Below are 19471 nucleotides of genomic sequence, written 5' to 3'. Positions count from 1 at the left end.
TATCAGTTTGAGTACTGAACTGTCCTCATTAATTTCATTGAAGTCCTCATTAATTTCAGTCTTCCTTAAATTTTCTTGTTAGAATAGTGGCTATGGGGTATTCAGTTCCCCCCTAGTCAGAGTGCTAGTATGGCTTAGGTTAAACTCCAAATCCCTATATCCAAAACTCCCCCCTTCAGACAGCAGATTGATGCAACTTCAGCATAACCAGCTTTGGAGAAACATGACTTGCAAAGACTTCAGAAGAATTGTCATTAACTTCTTTAAAACAACATATGGAAATAAAACAGAACCACAGCTTTGGTTTACAAAGCATAGCTTTAATTAAACAGATTACTTCAATGAGTTTTCAAAGACAGATTTTAAAAAGTCACCGGTGTTTTAATATATGCTTTCTGGAATAACGCTGTAACATTTACCTTTGAAATACTTATTGCTGATATGTTAATATTTTTCAAGTTTTACCAAGTTTCAATTATTTAATATTTTTGTTTCTGTTGAATGATAATTAACTCATTATTGAAATGCCATCTCTAGACATTTTCCATTGCATATATGCTTTCATAGGGATTCAGGCATTAGTCTGATTTGCAGGTTATGAAGAACTTAAATATGTCAGCTAGACTGAAATGGGAGCCATGCTTAAGTTACAGGAAAAAAAAGCAGCTAACCTACCGAAGTGGCATAAATAACTGAGAGAGAAGATAACGACTCGATCATAAAAGCTAACAAATCTATATACTCAGAGCTTCAGTTTGAGTCTTTTCTTGGTCTCAGGAAGAATGTGAAAGACCAGAAAGTGAATGATTCCTGGCCCACAGCATTCTGGTATAATCACAATAACCTGGGGAATTCAAATAGATTGTGAAGAATGTCACGTGGAACAAATTATATTAGAGAAGATTCTTTAATAAAATGTCATTTCTGACTCATGGAGTAGATTAAGTAACTTGCAGGGAAGTCTTCAGGGCCAGTCAGGCTCCAAGTGGGTTTCTTTATGTTGTTCCCTAATGCATACCTCAACAGGTAGCAAGGTAGTTGTATCATCATACAAACTGAATTATGGCTTCTTTGCTGGAGTTATTAGCACAGGCATCAGCTTGAAGGTGGTTTCTTATTCCACGCAAACTGCTCAGCCACAGCTCCTTTCAAATAAGCCCAACAGCCGTCAGAAAGTGGTTTCTACTGACCCACGTGACAATGAACAAGCAGTGAGAATCTGGTATTCCATTAATAATCTCCCAGTCACTTGCTTCTTTCACAGTGTCATTTTCAAACCAGTCTTGCAACGTTTGCACTTGCCTACACCGCTGTAACCTGAATCTGATAAATCAACTCTTCTAAAGAGCAAGAACTGCTTTAACAACTTTGTATTAGACTCTAACGTGACACTAAATAGCAGTACATAGTTCGAAAATAGATTCAGATTGGTTTTTAGTATTTTCAGTTGTATTTTAGTTTCTCTCAAAACAGAGTATCACCGATTTGCAATCACCATAAGATAGCTGATTTCTACGTAATTCTTGTGTCACTACAGAATATAGTACATTAGAAAAAAATAATACCTTTCATCAATGAAACAATTTCATTTTGAAAAGTTACTTTATCTGTAAGTTATGGGACAGGAAGAAGACAACCCAGGTTAAATGTGTTGCACAGAAAATCCAATAATGACCAGAATGCAGTGTTTAGAGGTGTGGAATTTTTAGAGTTTTACAAAGTAATTTCAGAAGAATCAGAAAGGAATCTGAAATGATGCAGCACAAACATTGCAAGGATCTCACGATTCATTTTCATGGTGGAAAGGTTCTAGTTGAAACACACTAACACGCTGCCTGTTCAGACTTTCTGGGAGAGAACATGGAGGATCTTAGCTCTTAAAAATGCTGTCAGATAAACCATGTTACTCATGTGACTCACAGAAAACCACTGTCTGCTAAAGCTCCAAACACATTAGCACTTAACAGAGGTTTCCAAAGGCTGAAATCAGTCTCTTTAATCACTAAATGAAGATTCACTATCGGAACTGTCTTCTGCTTTCCCATCATCTCCCCAGGCAGGCACAGGGGCATCCGGGGTCCTGCAGGCAACAAAAATGTTCTATGTTGTAACTCCCAGAAGGTGGCTGAGAACACAAGCAACTTAGCATGTCATGTTAATGTCCTTTCACTACAATTGCATGCACTTTATTTCCAAAACATTTAACACATTAACTGTTTACAGTTTACAAACTCTCATCTCACTGGTATTGCTTCACTTACAACTGAAAAGCACTAGAAACTGTAACTCACAGGACATCAAAACTCTGTAGACGTCGATTTGAATGCAAATCTTTGAGGCTATCGGAAATACTGACAGATCACCAAGAAGTGGCAAACACTTGTAGAACAAGTTGAAAGCAGGCAATACTGATTAATTCAATATTTTTCAATCTTCAGAGTTTCTAGGGCTGAAAGGAACACGCTGTACACTATTAAGCAGTGTAAATAGTACATGAAAAAAATAACACAGGAAATGAACAATATTGTATCCAACTAAAACTGCAGGGATAATTTAGAGAAGCAAAAAAGAATTACTCAGAGTGGAATTTGGCTAGAACTTTGGGTTAAATTTGACATGCAAGAGCAGCCATGGGATTTTTATTGACTATAAATGATCCGACCTCTTGTGCTTAGTTTTGAAGAGAATTTAAGATGGATCTAAACATCACATCAAAACATTTGCACAGGGGGATCTATTGGGAATGAAGGGGACAGAAGCAAGTCATCTACAGACTAACACTACTGACTGAAGATGCTGTCTCTCCCTGGAGTGTCCCTCCTAAGTATGCAGTGAGTTTGACAATACAAGCAGGACTGAGCCTGGTCAATTCTGAAACCAAGGTAGAAAATAAACAGGCAATTACACTTGGGGAAGAATGATCTTCACAGAAACTAGGCTCCTGTATGATAGTTAACTGCTCTCTTTGATAAAATATTAAAATAAGCTGACAATTGTATTATTCATCCTGTTGATATTTATCTTGGGACTACCTCTGTGTGTCATGCTACAGAATTTCTTTTCCAACTTTAGTTCTGTTTATTATAATTTCTGTTGGAAATCCCTAAGGTACTTTTGAAGTGTTTCTAAACATTTTGGGCACAAAAAATGAGAAGTGCATTAAAGAAATGCGAAAGAGCCTTCCCTCTCCCCCCTGCACACCTCTAAAATAAATCAAAGAGTTTGCTTTCTTATGTAAATACCACTTCACGGTATTATTCCTTGTTGCCGTGGTAATGACAAAACAGAAGAACTGTGCAAAGACATGTGATCTGGAGAGACCAGTGCAAAAACTCGCCTCTAGTAAGGAAAGGAAGATGGCAATGAATTCCTTTAGTTCGTAAGAGCAGGACAAACCCTCTCAGCATTTTATAAGGAGAAGAGAGAAAGGATAAGAAACAAAAGTTAAAAATAGATAAATTGGGAGCTTGATAGAATAGGGAGTTATTAAACTGCAAAAAGTTGAGAAAGGAGCAGTAACAGAAGTAAAACAGCTGAAGGAAGACAGTATAAACAAATCCATATTATCAGAATTAGCATCTCTGCAGCCACACAAAAACACACGCTCAGTCACTGGTTAATAGCTGGGAGAGTGTGCAGGAACTGACTGAGCATACAGCGATAGCGATATGTACGTTTTCCTAATTTCCACTGGGACTGAGTGAGCAGGAAGGAGTGACTAAGGAACCTGAAGACCCAAGAAATGTGGTGTGAATGGCAAGATACATATTTTTTAAAAAGTCTATGATATTGAGACAAGGAAGCAAGAAAATTAAAAGAAGCGTCATCCCTGACTCCTTAAAATATTGTGTGGTGTGCACCTTGCCAAATAATTAGCTTTCTTTAACCATGTAGATTTGTATACAGTTTTCAAACCATTAACATTTTAAAGAAAATCCGCCTAAGCCTTACTGTTGCACAGAATCTTTGACCCCAAACATATTCTGTGAGCCCCAATTCACAGCAATAACATTTCTGTCTTAGCCCAAAACAGACAATTCAAAAGCAGGTACTTTTTTAAAGTTTTTGAAATTTTAACCTATTACCTTATTTTTATCTACTACAATAATCCACCCAAACATGAATAGCAGCATTTACAGAAAGGCGTGGATCAGAAATGCAGAGTAAAAAATACAACACATGTAACACTTGCACACGTTCTTACTTGCGTTCTTTTACTTATTTCTCATTCGATTGGTAAAAATATTAAATGAGGAATAACTACTTTAGGCTCATTCAGAAACCAGGAAGTAGCTGGGAGATAAAGTGACTCAACCTACGACGATACTTCAGTTTTCCTATATTTTTATTTATTTTGTTAAACAAGTTGCTGGTTTCAGAATAAGCCTTTCCAAAATGTAAAAAGACTTCACTGGAAAGGAGAAGCAGACTTTCTAATACATTGACATTTTCTGAAGAGGATGCAAAACCGTATTGAACATTTTAGTGGCTATAATGTAAGAATGAAAGTATTTTCATCAGTTTAACAAATTCTGTGAAATAGTACAGTAAAACTAAATTACATGTCAAATCTAAAATAAGCCTAAAATTCATGCTTATAGTCAGACACGTAGCTTTGAAAATGAGTATCTATTCTTAGTAGTTTTCACAACAGGTTAGCTCAATCAGTCACAATTTCAAACTGCTGACTTCAATTTACACTGTCGATGTTGAAATCAAGTTGTACATTCCATCTACTGAGGGAATCGGGAAACTGCTGCGTTGTCCCTCATGCATCCAGCAAAATAAAATAGATTTTGTTCTTACTACTCTACAATGATGGCATTTTGGTATTGAAGTGTTGAAAGAAAATATCTGGGAAAAACCTCATATTCTTAACAGTACAGTGAAAATGGCTACTGACGTATTACCTGATTTCTCATCACTAAATGAACGTTGTCAAATGTTACCTTGTCATTGCAGTATCTTTTTCCTTGAACTGTATCCCCTCTGCTTGGCTTGGAAGAAGTCCTTCCATTTCCTCTCAAGTCTTAATAGTAAAGTCCTACAACTTTCTGTTTGGGAGAGTGCAGTACTTACCCAGTCTCTATTTCCTGGGCTTTGCCTTGGGCTAGACAATACTGAAAAAACCCGAACTTGAGACAGCATGGCTCCCCCTTTGGCCCTGATGGCCCTATTCAGACATACAAAATGCTTAAACCACCTCTCACAGAAGACTTCAAAACCTATTTTAATGCTCATCATTTAGATTCAAAATACCATAAACAAGCTCTTCTAAGCAAACTTTTTTCCAAGTTTTTTAAACACACAGTTGCTTTCCAGCCCTACTGAGAGTTGCATATTACTTACTCGAGAAGATCTGGATTTAGCCCTTCAGAAATCATTTTGTTTCGTATTGCCATTACAGGAACACCCTGTGTAGGAGGAGGAAGAATATGAAACTACTGAACACAAACAGGTGAACTAAATTCCACAGGTTCTTTTAGGTTACACTTTCATACAAATTTATGCATGTCATTTGTTGAACAAAAGCATGGAATGATAATCTCAGTTGCCATCAGTATGAACCTAGAGGCGAGAAATGACTGAGATCAAAAGCCCTTTTAATCCTTCTCATATTTATGGCAAAACTTCTACAGAAAGTTGCAGGGAAAGAATCAGGAATGGGCAGATAGATCTGCAATTCATGCAGACAAAACCAGGAAGCTGAAGTGATATGTATGGATGAGAACGTGAAGAAAGAACAGAGTAGCACAAAGACAGAAGAGAATGGTTGTGCTAGACAGATGAAGAACACTTGGACATGCTAAAGGTATAGCCAAAGAGGGAGCAAAACAGAAGATGCATCTACTACCACTCCAGAAGAATACCTTAACGCAGAGCTAAAAATTGGAAAAGTCTTTAAAAAGCATGCAGAAAAAGGCAAACAGGACATGAGAACAGGAGCGCAATTTAAAAGTGATTCCACTGAATACAAAGTGCCTGTACAGTCAGGCTTGAATCTTCTATGACTTGTGGACAGATTTTAGCCAACTATATGTGTTAAAAAAATTCCTTCCTTTCACTGCAAGTTCTTCCACAGCTTCTGTACTTTATTTTACTCAGCAACACCTAAGCATCCCCTCATCATGGATTGCGTATCCAAGAACACTTTGACCCACGTCGTCTTAAAAGACACATTCCAACAAACTGCTCCTATGTTTCCACTAGAGTTGCTCAAAGACAACTTGTTGCTTTGCCATCCCCTGTTGCAAACCATCAGAAATACCACCTGGATCACTGCATGCCAAGATAGTTAGAAAAAAAAATTAAAAAAAAAGGAAAAAAAAGAAAGAAAAAAAGAAAAAAAGAAAAAACAAAGAAAAAGAAAGGAAAAAAAAAAAGGAAACAAGGAAAACAAACAAGGAAGAAGGATGCTATAATTTCTGATTTCCAAGAGACACAGCTACTGGTGGTCAAGGAAAGTCAGCAGAGGCCTCACAACCTAAATAAAAAGTAGTGTAGCACTGTTTTGGCACAGGACAAATATCTTTTGTCCAACGTAAGTAAAATAGTGATAAAATAAAGGGCAGCCATGACTAATGTTCCAGAGAAGCATGTGGTACTAGTGACAGTTGCTAACCTGGCAAAGTGAGAGCTGAGCTAGCTGTCTTACTGTGTTTTCCTTGTGCAGTTTCACAGCAAGAATCACAATCAAGACTTGTGCATGAAGATTCTGGAATAGCACACAGACAGGTACATAGTTTTAACAACCTATCAGGCATATCAGGAAAAATGTGACTCAAATAGTTGTAAGGTATTAGCTTGTAATAAAGAATTTCTCAGTAATTCACAACTAATGTACACTACAAAGGGGAAAGCATTTGAGCATTTCATGACAGTTTAAAATATTCACTTATTCTAGTAACAGATTTGGACACCAGGAATTGTGTGCCTATACACCATCTCAAACTATCTAATGCTTTTTCCCTCACTTGACTGCTCTTAGGGTTTCTTTCCCCAGCTCAGAAATCACTGATGAAGTGTTTATGCATCAATTCAAACCAAGTGAAAGCAAGACTGAGTCAGATCAGGCAAAGCAGAATCTGGCAAATCAGAGCTTAACACTGCTGTGACCCTAAATCTTACTAAAATAAAACAGGAAGTATATTAAATATAAACAGTAACTACACGGATCATACAGGTCCACTGAAATGGCAAAAGTGCACTTTTCTAACAGAGGAGAAAATACTAAATTTCCATTGCATTTGTCTCTGCTCAGTTAAGATTTTAAATAATCCAAATCACCACACATTCAACACAGTGTAAGCCAGCCCTACTCCCAGCCTGGCCCCGCAGCCCGGGAAGCATGCAGGTCCTGGAGAAGCCAGAGTGCAAGTAGCAATCTTGCTGCAAAATAGGTTTTGGTTCTTCATAGTGCAGAAAGAGGTCAAATACTCTAAGTGCTGGCAATTCCTGAAGATCAGTGCACTCTCCATGTTTGGTTTTTATTTCAGTGCTTGAAAGCAAGGACCCATCTGTATCAGGCCAGTCAGTATCTTGGCATCTATGCAGTCATATTTGTTATTTAAAGATGTTGTTTATCTGAAGTCATAGACTGCTCCTCTCAAACTGTCAACAGAAGTGTTCTGAACATTTGTTGTAGCAAATACAATATTGCCTTTGTAAGGTTTGCTTGAATATTATTGTATATTTTAAAAATTACGAATTTAGTACGGTCAACCGCACTTCATTGAAATGAGTTTGTTACTATCTCACAGAACAGCTATGTTTAGTGTAAAAGAAATATGTCTTCATAGTGCTAGTTCTTAAAAAATAAAAATATTGTGAACAATAAATAAACAATAAACAATAAATGTTTAGCTCAAACAAATCTTCAGCTAGAAGCTTAATTTGGGCAAATAAATGACACTAACTAAAATACCTGACTGGATGACAAGACAAGTTTGGCAAATACAAAACCACGCATCAGTGTGTAGTATGTTAGTCTGACTTTACCACACTGTTTACAACTGGCAGAGGAACCACCAGGAACTGCCAGTACAAAGTACAAATGCAGAAGGTGAGATCTCACTCCTCTAGCAGTCACACACAAAAAAAGTCAAAGCAATTAGACCATCTAGCTCTTTCACATCCACTTTCAAGTCTGGCATAAAAAAATAACATAGTGTTCTACTCTCTGCTACTACCCCACTGCCAGGTTTCCCAAATGGCTTGTAATAAGCTACCCATAAAGTGACAATTTGTGATTCAAATGAAAAATAAGGTCTGGAGTGTCATCCAAAGTACCAAGCACACCAATTGTAATAATTTGTTTGAAGAGGGAATAAAACTATGAAGTTAGTTTTAACATAGGCAACATTTTACTCATACTATGACATAGTCACATTTTCCAGAATTATAATATTTATTTTAGAGGAAAATTTCCACTGACAGCTTGAAAATAAAGCCAGGTTTTTTCTGTTTCCAATCTCATTTTTAATTTTGTGGACATGAAAAAAAGAGCTCTTAAAAAATGTCACCGAGTCTCCCATTCACCTTTTCACTCCTTCATTAGTTTTCACACATGTAAATATTGAGATTACATTCATTTATTTCCTACTTATCTGTAGAACAGCCCACATATAAAGAGGTAAGCAAAACCTGCATCATGAATAACAGGAAACTGATGTGGAACCAAGTAGTGAAGCAATTCTTGTATCTCTATTTTGAACCCTACAGAAATACCAAATACTCATGCTCTTGAGTACATGGGCAAAGCTGTATTTTGTACCCTACAGCAAAATCAAACTGTAATCATGTCTGTGTGTAGGGAATGATACCAATTCTACCAGAATAACTACACTTTCAGTGGCAACTTCTGTCTGCATTTACACATCTTCACACCTTCAGTTCAGAAGTATATTGGCAAAATTTTGTAGAAAGACCTTGCCTGAAGCTGGCTGAGGGAATGTATTACATCAATTCATTTATTAGAGATGTGCTAGAAATATTATGATCTTATCCTAGCTTAAAGATTATTGTTGCAATAGATGTCTTCAGACATCTAATGTTCACTTACATTCACTTTGATGTGTGTGACATTCCACCTAAAAATAACTAAGTACATAAAGAATGATAAGACAACTGACTTACCACTTGTACCATTTTGAGATATCTGGCATATCGAGGATCCTTGGCCACAGTTCTGACATTTTCTGTTACTACCTCTGTTTTCTGTAACCCTTCTTCATGTATATTGTTCTTCTGTGTACAAAGAGAACACTTTAATGGTTAGGTATGCAGAAGCACGGAGACTTCAAACCATAAAATCTGTAATTTAAGGGTAAAGTGCAACTCTTCTTCATCTAGATTATTCTCACTCGTAGTATTAAATATTTCCAAGATGAATGAATACACAAAACTCAGCTTTTACTATCTGCAGTTACAAGTGTGACTTTCTACTTTTAGTCACAATTTTAAGCAAAATACATGAGAAAAACCCACCTATAATCGCACTCTGAAGTTTGTTGTATTTAATGAATAAAACAGAACTAAATCTAAATGTTCACTTTATACATATATATATTTTTAAGGATTATTTCTACATATCTCTTCTAGTGGTCTAATGCATTTTTTACTCAAAATATTTATTTGATTCCATAAGAAAGGTTTCGTACAGATCATATAATTTTTAAACTATAGTTTTCAGTATAAAGCATTAATCTCAAGGATATCATAATGAAATCAAAAGAATCCTTGAGAGTAAAGAATTAGAAAAAAAAGAAGAAAATGACAAGAGAATGTTTGCTATTAAACTAACCATCTGAAAGCAGCACTGGAAACCTCATTTCAGGAGTATTTGTTCCTACTTCAGTATCTAAGAGGAGGAACATTTTAAAGAAAACAAAATAACCAGGAGTCATTCTCTAACATGGCTGAAACATGGAATGCTAACTGTCTATTCTGTCTCCCACGCTGCTGGCTGAAGAGTTACAACCTTTAACAGGCTGCTCCACGACAACTTCCACCAAATAAGAGAACAAGCAGAGACTGGACTTGGAGATTCCAAGAAAAGAAACTATTGTAGGAAACTGGGGAAAGAACCCCATGTACAAATGAGCCAGAAAGTCTCCCCTAGTGAAGTGGTGATCACAGGATTTAAATCTGGGTTAAAAAAACAACCAAACACACACATACATAAAAAAACCCCCAATAACCCAACAAAAAATTAATTGCAGGGATAGGATCTTAATATCGATCACTTTATTATAAGCTGGCATTTTCTGTACATAGATGGTAATATACAGAAAATATTCATGTAACAACCTCTTTAAAATAAAGTATGCTAGAAACTCCGATTTCAGCTGAAAGCTCACATTCTAAAGAAGGCAGAGAAGAGCTGGAGTCATGTGATTCAAACTTACTTTCATTCATGACCTTCCCAGTCCCCTCATGTAATTCACGTTCATATTTTAGTGTGATTGAAGAAGAGGAAGTAGACATTTACCACTAGATTTGAGTTAGTTCTAATTATTTAAGCCACAAATTCAAGAAAGGAGATACTTTTTTAACAAGTGACTTTTTTGTTTTAAATCACTCGTTAGAACAGTTTCATTAGTGAAAAACGCAGTTTTAGATCTTTACAGTTGATTTCTCTCTTCCAATAGGCTTGCTTCTAACTATTTCAAATAAGACTAGAAAGAGAGACACTGGACACAGAGAGGTATATTCCTTCAATCTGTTAGTTATGCTTCATTACTCACTCCAGACTGAGGTGATACAGCTGTCTGTTGATCCACAGTAGTCTGTGCCATAGGACCATTTGTAACGGTATTCATATTTGCACTGGACACTTCAAATCTGACATCTTCTAGGCCAGGAATAGAGGATAACTAAATGTACAAAACATTATCAAATAAGCAATGAACATTAAGTCTATGTGTACAATAAAATCTGCAGCATGCTGCTTACCACATATTCCCCAGGTAGTTTTCACATTAGTATAATCATAACTTTTTATCACTGGTTTTCATATTTTGATTGGGAGGGGAAAAAAATAATTTTATTCAGGTGGCTTCTACAACAAAAACCCCAAAACACTGCATTGGAGCTTTCACTGTTAACAGCACTGCAGCGCAGGAAAGGCTTCAACACCTTTCCAGCTGCGCTTTATCAACCCCACAAGAGCCAGGCCATCTTCTCTGCTACTTCCCCTACAGTGAAAGAAATCGTTAACAAGAAAAGCTCTGTTATCTAACAGATGGGTGACTGGTTACAGATTTTGCAATCTTCTACATCTTTCACACATTTTTAAGGAAATGCTGAGAGTGGATATTAAATACGTTACATATCTACTTGAAGGAAATTCTGTTTACCATGATTATGAAGAATTCTATAAAAATGATCAATACTGATTATTCCTAAATACTTTGAAATAAATAAGAGTTAGTAAGCACTGTTTGTACTACTACAGTATTTTCTTCACAAAGATCTTAATGAATGGTTTCAAAATGTCCTATCCCTGCTCCCAGAAAAGACAACCAAAACTGCTTCCATCATTTAAAGAAGGACTGGTTAAACCTTTACAGTGGGTGTTTGGGCTTTGGTATTTGTTTCCAGTTTGTTTGTTTGTTTTCTTCTAGCAACTTAAATGATAATATCTGAGTATAGATTATATCCTTTTGTCATTTTAGCTAAAGATACATCAGACACATTGTATTACCTTAGATCCAATTCAGGTCACATTTCAATACCAGAAGATTTACAAAGGCTCTGTCTAGCTACTTATACCAGTTGAGAACCTTATAGTCTGGTAACACAAAGATATTTCGCTTGTACAAAGAGAGTAGCATTTCTTACTAGAGTTTGCATGGCAAATGCAATTTCATACCACAGCCCTGCAACATACTTTAATATTGGAAAACTTCTCTCCATTTTCTTAAAACCAAACATAAAATCAACCATAAAATTGCCATACAGTTCAGCTGCCCTCTCAAGATCCAAGTGCTCCTTTCCTGTTCAGTATGTTTAACAGAGACCGAACCAACATTTCCACTATGTGCTGTTGGTTCCTTTTTTCCATATCAACTACATGTTTAAATGTTACACAATATAAGTGGCAAGACATGCAAAGAGAGAAATTGCCATGTAAGCATTTTATATTAGCTCCTTCAAATCATTATGAAAACTTATTTGATCAATTTAGACTATGATCAGGAAGCTAGTTCATGTAACTCAGGAGGCTGTCACTGTTAGAAGACAAAGTCTGTACACATACAAACCTTTGCATCCAAAATATTGAGTGTTGTTTCAATTTGTTGGATACGGAGAGAGAGTGCTGATAATTTCTAGAATAGAAAAAAAAATTGAACACATAAACACTCCCCTAGGCACTTGTACATATAAAATGGTTCACATCTAGCTAAAAAAAATCACTTTTGTCTTCTACCTGGTGAAGGCAGAATAGAGTATAAGTGAAATGATAACATTTCAAAATAAATGAAGCAACGACATCCCTTTTTAGTACAGTAGCTACAATGGTTCAAATTTTAAGTAATCTTACTAGGCAGTTAGTTTTCCCAAATAATGAATAACAGAAATGAAGACAGACTATGCACAAAGGAAAGCCAAAGTAAATAGGGTATTACTTTGGGCAACTGGAGAATAATGGTAGACATACTGTACTCTCACAGTTTACAAACCAACTTTCTCCAAAGCTTTTTCCAAATGTGGAAGGTGAAAAGATATGAAGTGTATGTATGTAACTGAGCAAATACAAAGTAAAAAAATCTGATAAAGAATACAGCAGGTGACTGAAAGTCAAAATGCATAGTGAACCAGAACTCACCAACTTTACATGCTCCAGGTGTACCTCGATCAAATTTTAACACTTTTTTTTTTTTAAAAAAAGACAACTTAACTTTTTCTACATTACTCTATAAGAACTGTCACTCTTTTAACTAATCACTACCATACTCCACCAGACCTGTCCAAGTGAAGTTGGCTAGCATGCTGGCTGGCAGATATGTACCACTCTGACAGCTTTCTGGCACACTGGCAAGATTCTGCCTGGCTCTGAAGCAGAACTTTAACACCCCAAGAAAATGGCAGTTCTGCCAATATGCTAGAAAAAGTAAAAAGAGACTGACAGGAATTAGTCTTTTTGGATAGTGCACCAACTTATTTACAGATGGCTTTTTGTTCATGAGGAGTTTGTTCCTATTGAAAAGAACTATGTGCCCTACATGTTGCTGGGGAAAGGGGAGGAAAGATGTACAAGACAGTTACATAACTTTATGGGTGAGTTTGACTAGAGAAAGAAATCTAGAGTTAAGGACAGTGTCAGCCCTAATTTTGAATTTCTTGGCTTCTGTTGATTTACACTGGGACCTTTCACATTAAAAACGATTCTGCACTTTCTAAATACAAAAAAAATTTTCAAGGAATTTAGAAAGCAACCATTTAGTTTCTGGGGTAACAACACATTTAGGTTAACCAGTAATGTTTTATTAAGTAGACTTCACAGAGTTGCTGCATGCTCAAGATGGTTTTAAATATATGTGTTCTGACTTCCACAGTGCCTATATAATAGGTAATATTGCGATCATGTGACAACCACGTTTTGGACAACTGACAACAGCATCACCAGGCAGTTACACCATCCCACATATCAAATTACAGTAAGTTTAAAAATCTAGGAAAAAAAGGTAATTATTTTTTTCCTCTGAAGCTCTATACGTTGATGTGGTAGTCAAATTTTATACTTGTCACGGGTCTGGCTCTAAACTTCACTAACAACAGAAATTTCTCAGATTACACGGCTTAGTCTAATTGTATTTGACTGCTGCCCCAGCCCTGCTGGCTAGGGCTGTATAGTAGTCTTTGTTGAATAAACTAGTGAACAGTTACAAAGAAACCACTAATGACAAAAAGGTTAAGCTCAAAGCCGCATTAGAAAACACTCTTCCTACGAGGAAGCACTCTTGTCCTGTTCAGTAGGCAAATCTAGTCCTGTCGGTCTGGTATGTTTCCATTGATGCTGAAGACACCACAAAAAACTTATTAACACTAAATATTTTTATTTTTCTTTTGTTTACAAGACACTAAAATTAACTGCTTCATGTTCCATACTAATCACTTGCCAAAAATGTCTTTTCTTCCACATCAAAATTATTTACATTCAGAGCTTAGTGTAACACCCTTTTAAATTACAGGGGGTAAAATCTGAAAGCAAGTTCTGATGCTATATCCAAAGACACAGATGAGGGGGATACTGACTGTCAAAATGGATGCAGCACCATAGGAATATGGCATCCTTCTTCCAAAACAAGATGATCTCCACAGACAGAGCTGCTCAGAACAAATTCCATGTATCAAAAAGTTCAAAGGCAGTGCCAAATGCAAAAGTTTGAGGAAACAGGATTAGGTGTGGTATAATCAGCAGTTCACTTGGGCATCTTGGGGAAAAAAACCCAACTGTCTTAAGCACTTTCTCAAGAGAAACCTGAACAGAAAGCAGATTAAATTTTCCAGTTTAAGCTACCACTATTACTGCATCAAAAATATTTAAGTGAATGGCTCTTATTTCTAGAATTTTTTTTCCATTGTATAAATTGACATCTGGGAAAATAATAAACATACCTCTTCACAAACAGTAGAAAAGCGGTTGAGAAACTGCACTGTGTGAACCACAAACTGGTTTAGAAATGCTACAGTTCTTTTCTGCTGAATAGCAGGAACCTGCATTAAATAATATAAGAAAATTAGATTATACATAGATGTCAATTGCCACATTTGGATTCAAAGACCTGTTAAAAAAATGTAAAAGTTTTAGAAGAAATTATTTTAGAAATCTGCCTTAAGTGCACTCGCTACAAATGCATATATATATATATACAAACCATTTTTTGATATATATACCTATACAGTATACAAATCCTTTTTCACTAAAAGTCTACTAACATGACTGTTGAAAAGTTGCAGGATACACAGAAAAGACAAGATCCCCATATATTAAGGTCTGTTATCTTATTTAAGAAAACATTTTCAGATGAAATTAACAACATTCCTGAAATTAAGTGCTAACATTTTTAAAAAACAGAGGAAATCAGAATTTTTCCTTCTGAAGCTTAAGAAGGAAAAGCAGACTTATCCAGACAAATAGTTACAACCAACATTAAAATAAAAAAAAACGGAGAGTAGTGAAATTGCTGTCTCAATTTTTAGTGGCCACCTATACTACTTATTTGCAAGTCCAGACTACCCTAAAATTACACTTTAGTGTCACTCCGCCAAGTGAGATCTGATGCACACAAACTTCTCAGACTAAAAGGTAGAATGATACATTTGTCAAAAAAAAAAGGCTGGTGCTCATAATGTAACAGTCAGTTGGCATTTTTATTTACACCATTACACAAGACTGGAATCAGGAACATTCACACAAATGTTTACGTATAAAATTACAGCACCTCAGGGTTAATCACCTTGGACAATTGTTTGTCTTAAACTTCACATAGGAAATCACTGTATTGAATTGCAGTTGGTTACAGTGAAGGATTTACAAGCAAAACCACTTGCAGCCAAGCTTCAGCTGCCCTGAACAACAGTGTGTGATTACGGTGAGCCTCTGGTCTTCACCTCTTTGGTCTTTCATCTGTCAGCGCAGTCATTTGCTACACTTCACCAGTCTTAAGATGTCCTTATTCTTTGTGTGACTTTGTTGCTACTATCTCAAGTTTTCAGCCTGTGCCCCTGTATGGCAAGGTTTGCTGAAGCTCAATACCGTAGTTCTGAACCTGTCAAACGGTGCTTAAGACCTCAGAAATTTATGGGGTAGCACAAAAGATGGAACGGCCACCGTGGCAGCTGGAAGCAAACCGTCTTTATGCTCTATAGTCGAGAAACAAAGCTAAAAAAGTGTTTCTGCATCACTGAAAGCCATGAACAAGCAGCTTCGCACGGCATTTGCCTCACAGTTTTAAGAGTGAAACGGCTTAGCCGTTACCTGTAAGGCCAGCGGAAGAGGCGCAGCGAAGCGCCCTTGGAGCAGCCCGCGGCGCCCTGGGGCACGGCTGGCGGCGAGGCCCCGCGGCGGGACCTGCGCGGCTGCTGCGGAGGCAGCGGGTGCTGGCGGCACCGCCTCGGCAGCCCCGGCGCGACACCCGCAGCTCGCCCTGCCGCCCTCCCGCCCGCAGCGGCGCGCCCCGGCCGGCCCCGGGCGCCCGGCCGTGCTCAGGGGTGGCCCCGCTGGGCAGCGGAGCGCGGCGGGGGCGGCCTGGGCTCGCCCAGCACCAGGGCCAGCGCAGCCGCGGCCGGGCCAGGCAACGGGACAGCTCCGGGCCCGCAGGCGAGCGCCGCCCGTACCTTGGTGAGGTCAATGCCGGAGCCCACAATGGGCAGCCCGTCCTCGTCCATCCCCGCGGCGCCGCCGGCCGCAGCGCAGCCCCGCGCCCGGCAGCACGCAGCCGGGCCGCGGCGCCTCCCGCCGCACTCCGGAAGCGCCGCCGCGCCGCTCGCGGCCTCTCCGCCTCGGCCCGGAAGCAAAACCCCGCCGCGAGCGGCAGCGGGGCCGTGCCCGGGGCTTGCGCGCGCGCAGCCGCCTCTCCCGCGCGGTGCAGCATGGGAGGCGCAATCCGGGGGAGGGCGGGCGTTCGCCCCCTCGCCGCCGCCACCCCTGCCTGCGGCCGGGCAGCGTGCGGGCCGGGTGATCCCGGAGGAGAAACGCACGGGCTTTGCCAGGGATTGCGTGGTTTGTTCTGCAAAGCGTCCGTGCCGCTGAGGGGGCCCGCATTGACTCGCGCCGGTATGGGCACCAGCACGGCTTCAGGACAAGGCCTTGGTCGTGCAGGTTGTGAAGATAAAGAGTCTTCCCCCACAGTCAAGCATCCAAGAAATAGTGAGAAATGACAGTGAAGACACGGTTTCTGTGCCCACATGCATGCTTGGAGTGGTGAAGGGCCACACTTGGAATATATGTAAAAATAACAAGCACTGAATGACCCTGGATCTTCTGAAAAATACAAAAGCGTCATTGAAATCACGTTACAAAACATTCCTGTACCTTAATGCTTACACAACAGGAAAAAAGGGGGTATGGTAAACTTAGCTGTGGGCTACCTGTAACGGTTTTGTTTTGTTCAGCAGTACCTATCACTGCTTTCACTTGATTCTCAAGCATAGGGCGTAAGTAGGACTATTCCGTTTCAGCCAAGGAACCTCCGATGTACCATGCTCCAGAGCGACGGGGGCATTTCTCACACCTCCAAAGGAAGGACAGGGGGTTCACCTACAGAGTTCAGTAGGTTTAATCTAGTTTATAGGAATTGGGCAAATTTTTGTTGGGCAGAGGAGCTCTCTGTTTAAATTATCTAAGTGAGTCATCTTCCCATCTTTATTACCTCAAAAAAACCCACCAAACCTTCAAAAAACTCCCAAGTTCTATTCAAGAAAAATTAATCCCATTTACCGTAACATTTCCATAATACAAGTTTTCTAGGCAATGCCACAGAAACTTTTGTTTCTGTGTATGTAAATGCTTAGTCAAGTTTTATCTGAATCTCTTGGTCTGTAAAGCTGGGAAAGAAATCTCAGAATATGCTCTTTGGTGAGCTTTCTGGTACTTCCTGCTTTTAATTTGGCCAAAAACATTGCATAGAAAAGTGCAACACAGCACTTCTTCTCCCAGCTGGAATTAGGAAATGCAAGGTATGAAAAGTGAGAAACAGAGAGTAGAGGAAAATGATCCAATTTTTTCCAAAACCTCTTAAAAAAATGTTTCAATTAAACTGGTTTGTTACACTGGAACTATTAATGACTGAACCCCCCCCATGGGAGGATTTATAAAAAAATAATTGAGTGGTAATATGCAGATTTACAGTGTGTGATTTGAAAATGTATTTTGTACCAGCATCCGCACTGGATGATAAATGTCAAATTAAGGAATAAAAATGGTACAGTACATAAACTGCTGGCAATTTATATACTATGTATGTGTACACATATATACACAGGCATTTAAAGACACAGTCATATAGCTCCACCTTTTAGTGAAGGAAAGATTAAAGACCGTTTAAGAGTTACTGAAACGCAGTTCAGCTGAACATAGTATTTTGAAGACGTTCACCTTAGAGATGCTGAGGCTAACTTGGAGTGCCAAAGCTGTGTGTACAGAACACTGATCAAAGCTTTGTCTTCATCATTAGTAAATATTTTGTCTTGTGATTAGCACACACTAAAAAGTTTAGCATGGGTTTTAAAGTACTGAAACTGATCTGCTACATAGATTTTTATATTGCACAAAATCAGAACCTCTAGTCAATTGCAAAACAAAATTACACAGGGTGAAAAAAACTGGCAAGCGCTACTGCAACTTACCATGTTCATATGCACTTTGTATGCTTAATATACTGTCTTACAGGTCCCAAGACATCATATTCTGTTAGAATCAGCACAGAACTCAAGTAGCTATACAACTGAGAAGCAAGTTAAACAGAAACAAAAAGCTGATCCAAAAAAATTTCCAGACATGGTGTCACCTGATCCTCCACAGGGGCAACAGTTGTTTTTATTAAGGTGGTCCAATGAACAGCTGAAACAGCCAGAGTGTGGATTAACATTTTTTTGTTTTCCCATAAAGTCTTCTAAATCCATGCTTGCAAAGGGTATTTTGGTAAAGTTTTGTATATGAAACTGATATTGCCTTGATGATTTTCCCCTCTGAATTAATCCCAACTGAGTTTTTTTAAAAAAGTCTATAAATCTAGGTGTGTCAGAATGTACAAATTTAGCAAACAGAAGGTTCAGAGAATTATCATAAACCTTTGACAGTTAAATAGACTAAGAAATACAAATGTCAGGTGTTATGTAGGTTCATTTGAAAAAATAAATGAAATGATAAATGCTTTGCAGTTCTCTGAAAATGGCTCTTCAAGTTTCAGTTTTCCAAGCACTGCTAAGACAGCATCAAAGCCTTAACTCATTATTTTGTTCTGTACAGAAGAACATAGGGAACATACTAAAAACATTAGCTGCTTTTTATTTTTTTTTCTACATACCCATTTTATACCAGAAATAAGTAATACGAAGAGCCTTGAACTTAACATGATCATTCCAATCCTATGTAAATTGTTTTTAAGGACTACTTAAAACTTATTAAAAGCATAAAAGAAGAAGCATAAAAAAAGAAGCATCCTGGCTTCTGAATTAACTACAGAACAAAAGAATTTCTGCCCTCTGCCCCCTTGGGTTTTAAGCAATTCTAAATAAAAAATGTCTTAGTCAGATGCACCTGCACATACCTAACACACGCTGCCTTTGTCAATATGGGTACCGAGTATGATATTCTGCATAACTAGGTGCTATGTAAAGCTTTGCTCTGAATGCACAGGAAAACAACCAAACAACAATCTGTTTCAGTTTCACTATACACCCAGAACTACAGCAGCATCCTAGTCCAATCCTTCCTTTCAGACCCACAGAGAATTTTAGCTAC

The 19471-nt window shown here is 38.2% G+C and overlaps 1 protein-coding gene across 6 annotated transcripts; it reads right to left on the bottom strand.

Annotated features, from left to right (window-relative positions):
• Nucleotides 1-299: 299 nt before the first annotated feature.
• On the bottom strand, nucleotides 300-16531 carry WASHC3 (WASH complex subunit 3). 6 transcript variants are annotated; one of them, XM_056341731.1, is made up of 8 exons: nucleotides 16345-16523; nucleotides 14623-14721; nucleotides 12264-12329; nucleotides 10746-10874; nucleotides 9136-9243; nucleotides 6623-6715; nucleotides 5350-5414; nucleotides 300-2080 (listed from the first exon to the last, which is right to left on the bottom strand). In XM_056341731.1, exons 1-8 carry the CDS (start codon nucleotides 16393-16395, stop codon nucleotides 1996-1998), a joined length of 696 nt encoding a protein of 231 aa, XP_056197706.1. In that variant the 5' UTR covers nucleotides 16396-16523; the 3' UTR covers nucleotides 300-1995. The 6 variants fall into 6 exon arrangements, with proteins under 6 accessions (XP_056197706.1, XP_056197705.1, XP_056197709.1 ...); XM_056341730.1 differs by having other exon boundaries at nucleotides 9136-9246; nucleotides 16345-16522; XM_056341734.1 differs by lacking the exon at nucleotides 10746-10874 and having other exon boundaries at nucleotides 16345-16531.
• Between the last annotated feature and the right edge of the window lie 2940 nt (nucleotides 16532-19471).

This window comes from Falco biarmicus, chromosome 5 (assembly GCF_023638135.1).
Source record: "Falco biarmicus isolate bFalBia1 chromosome 5, bFalBia1.pri, whole genome shotgun sequence".
Classification (NCBI taxonomy): Eukaryota; Metazoa; Chordata; class Aves; order Falconiformes; family Falconidae; genus Falco; species Falco biarmicus.
This window is presented reverse-complemented; position numbering and strand designations above follow the sequence as displayed.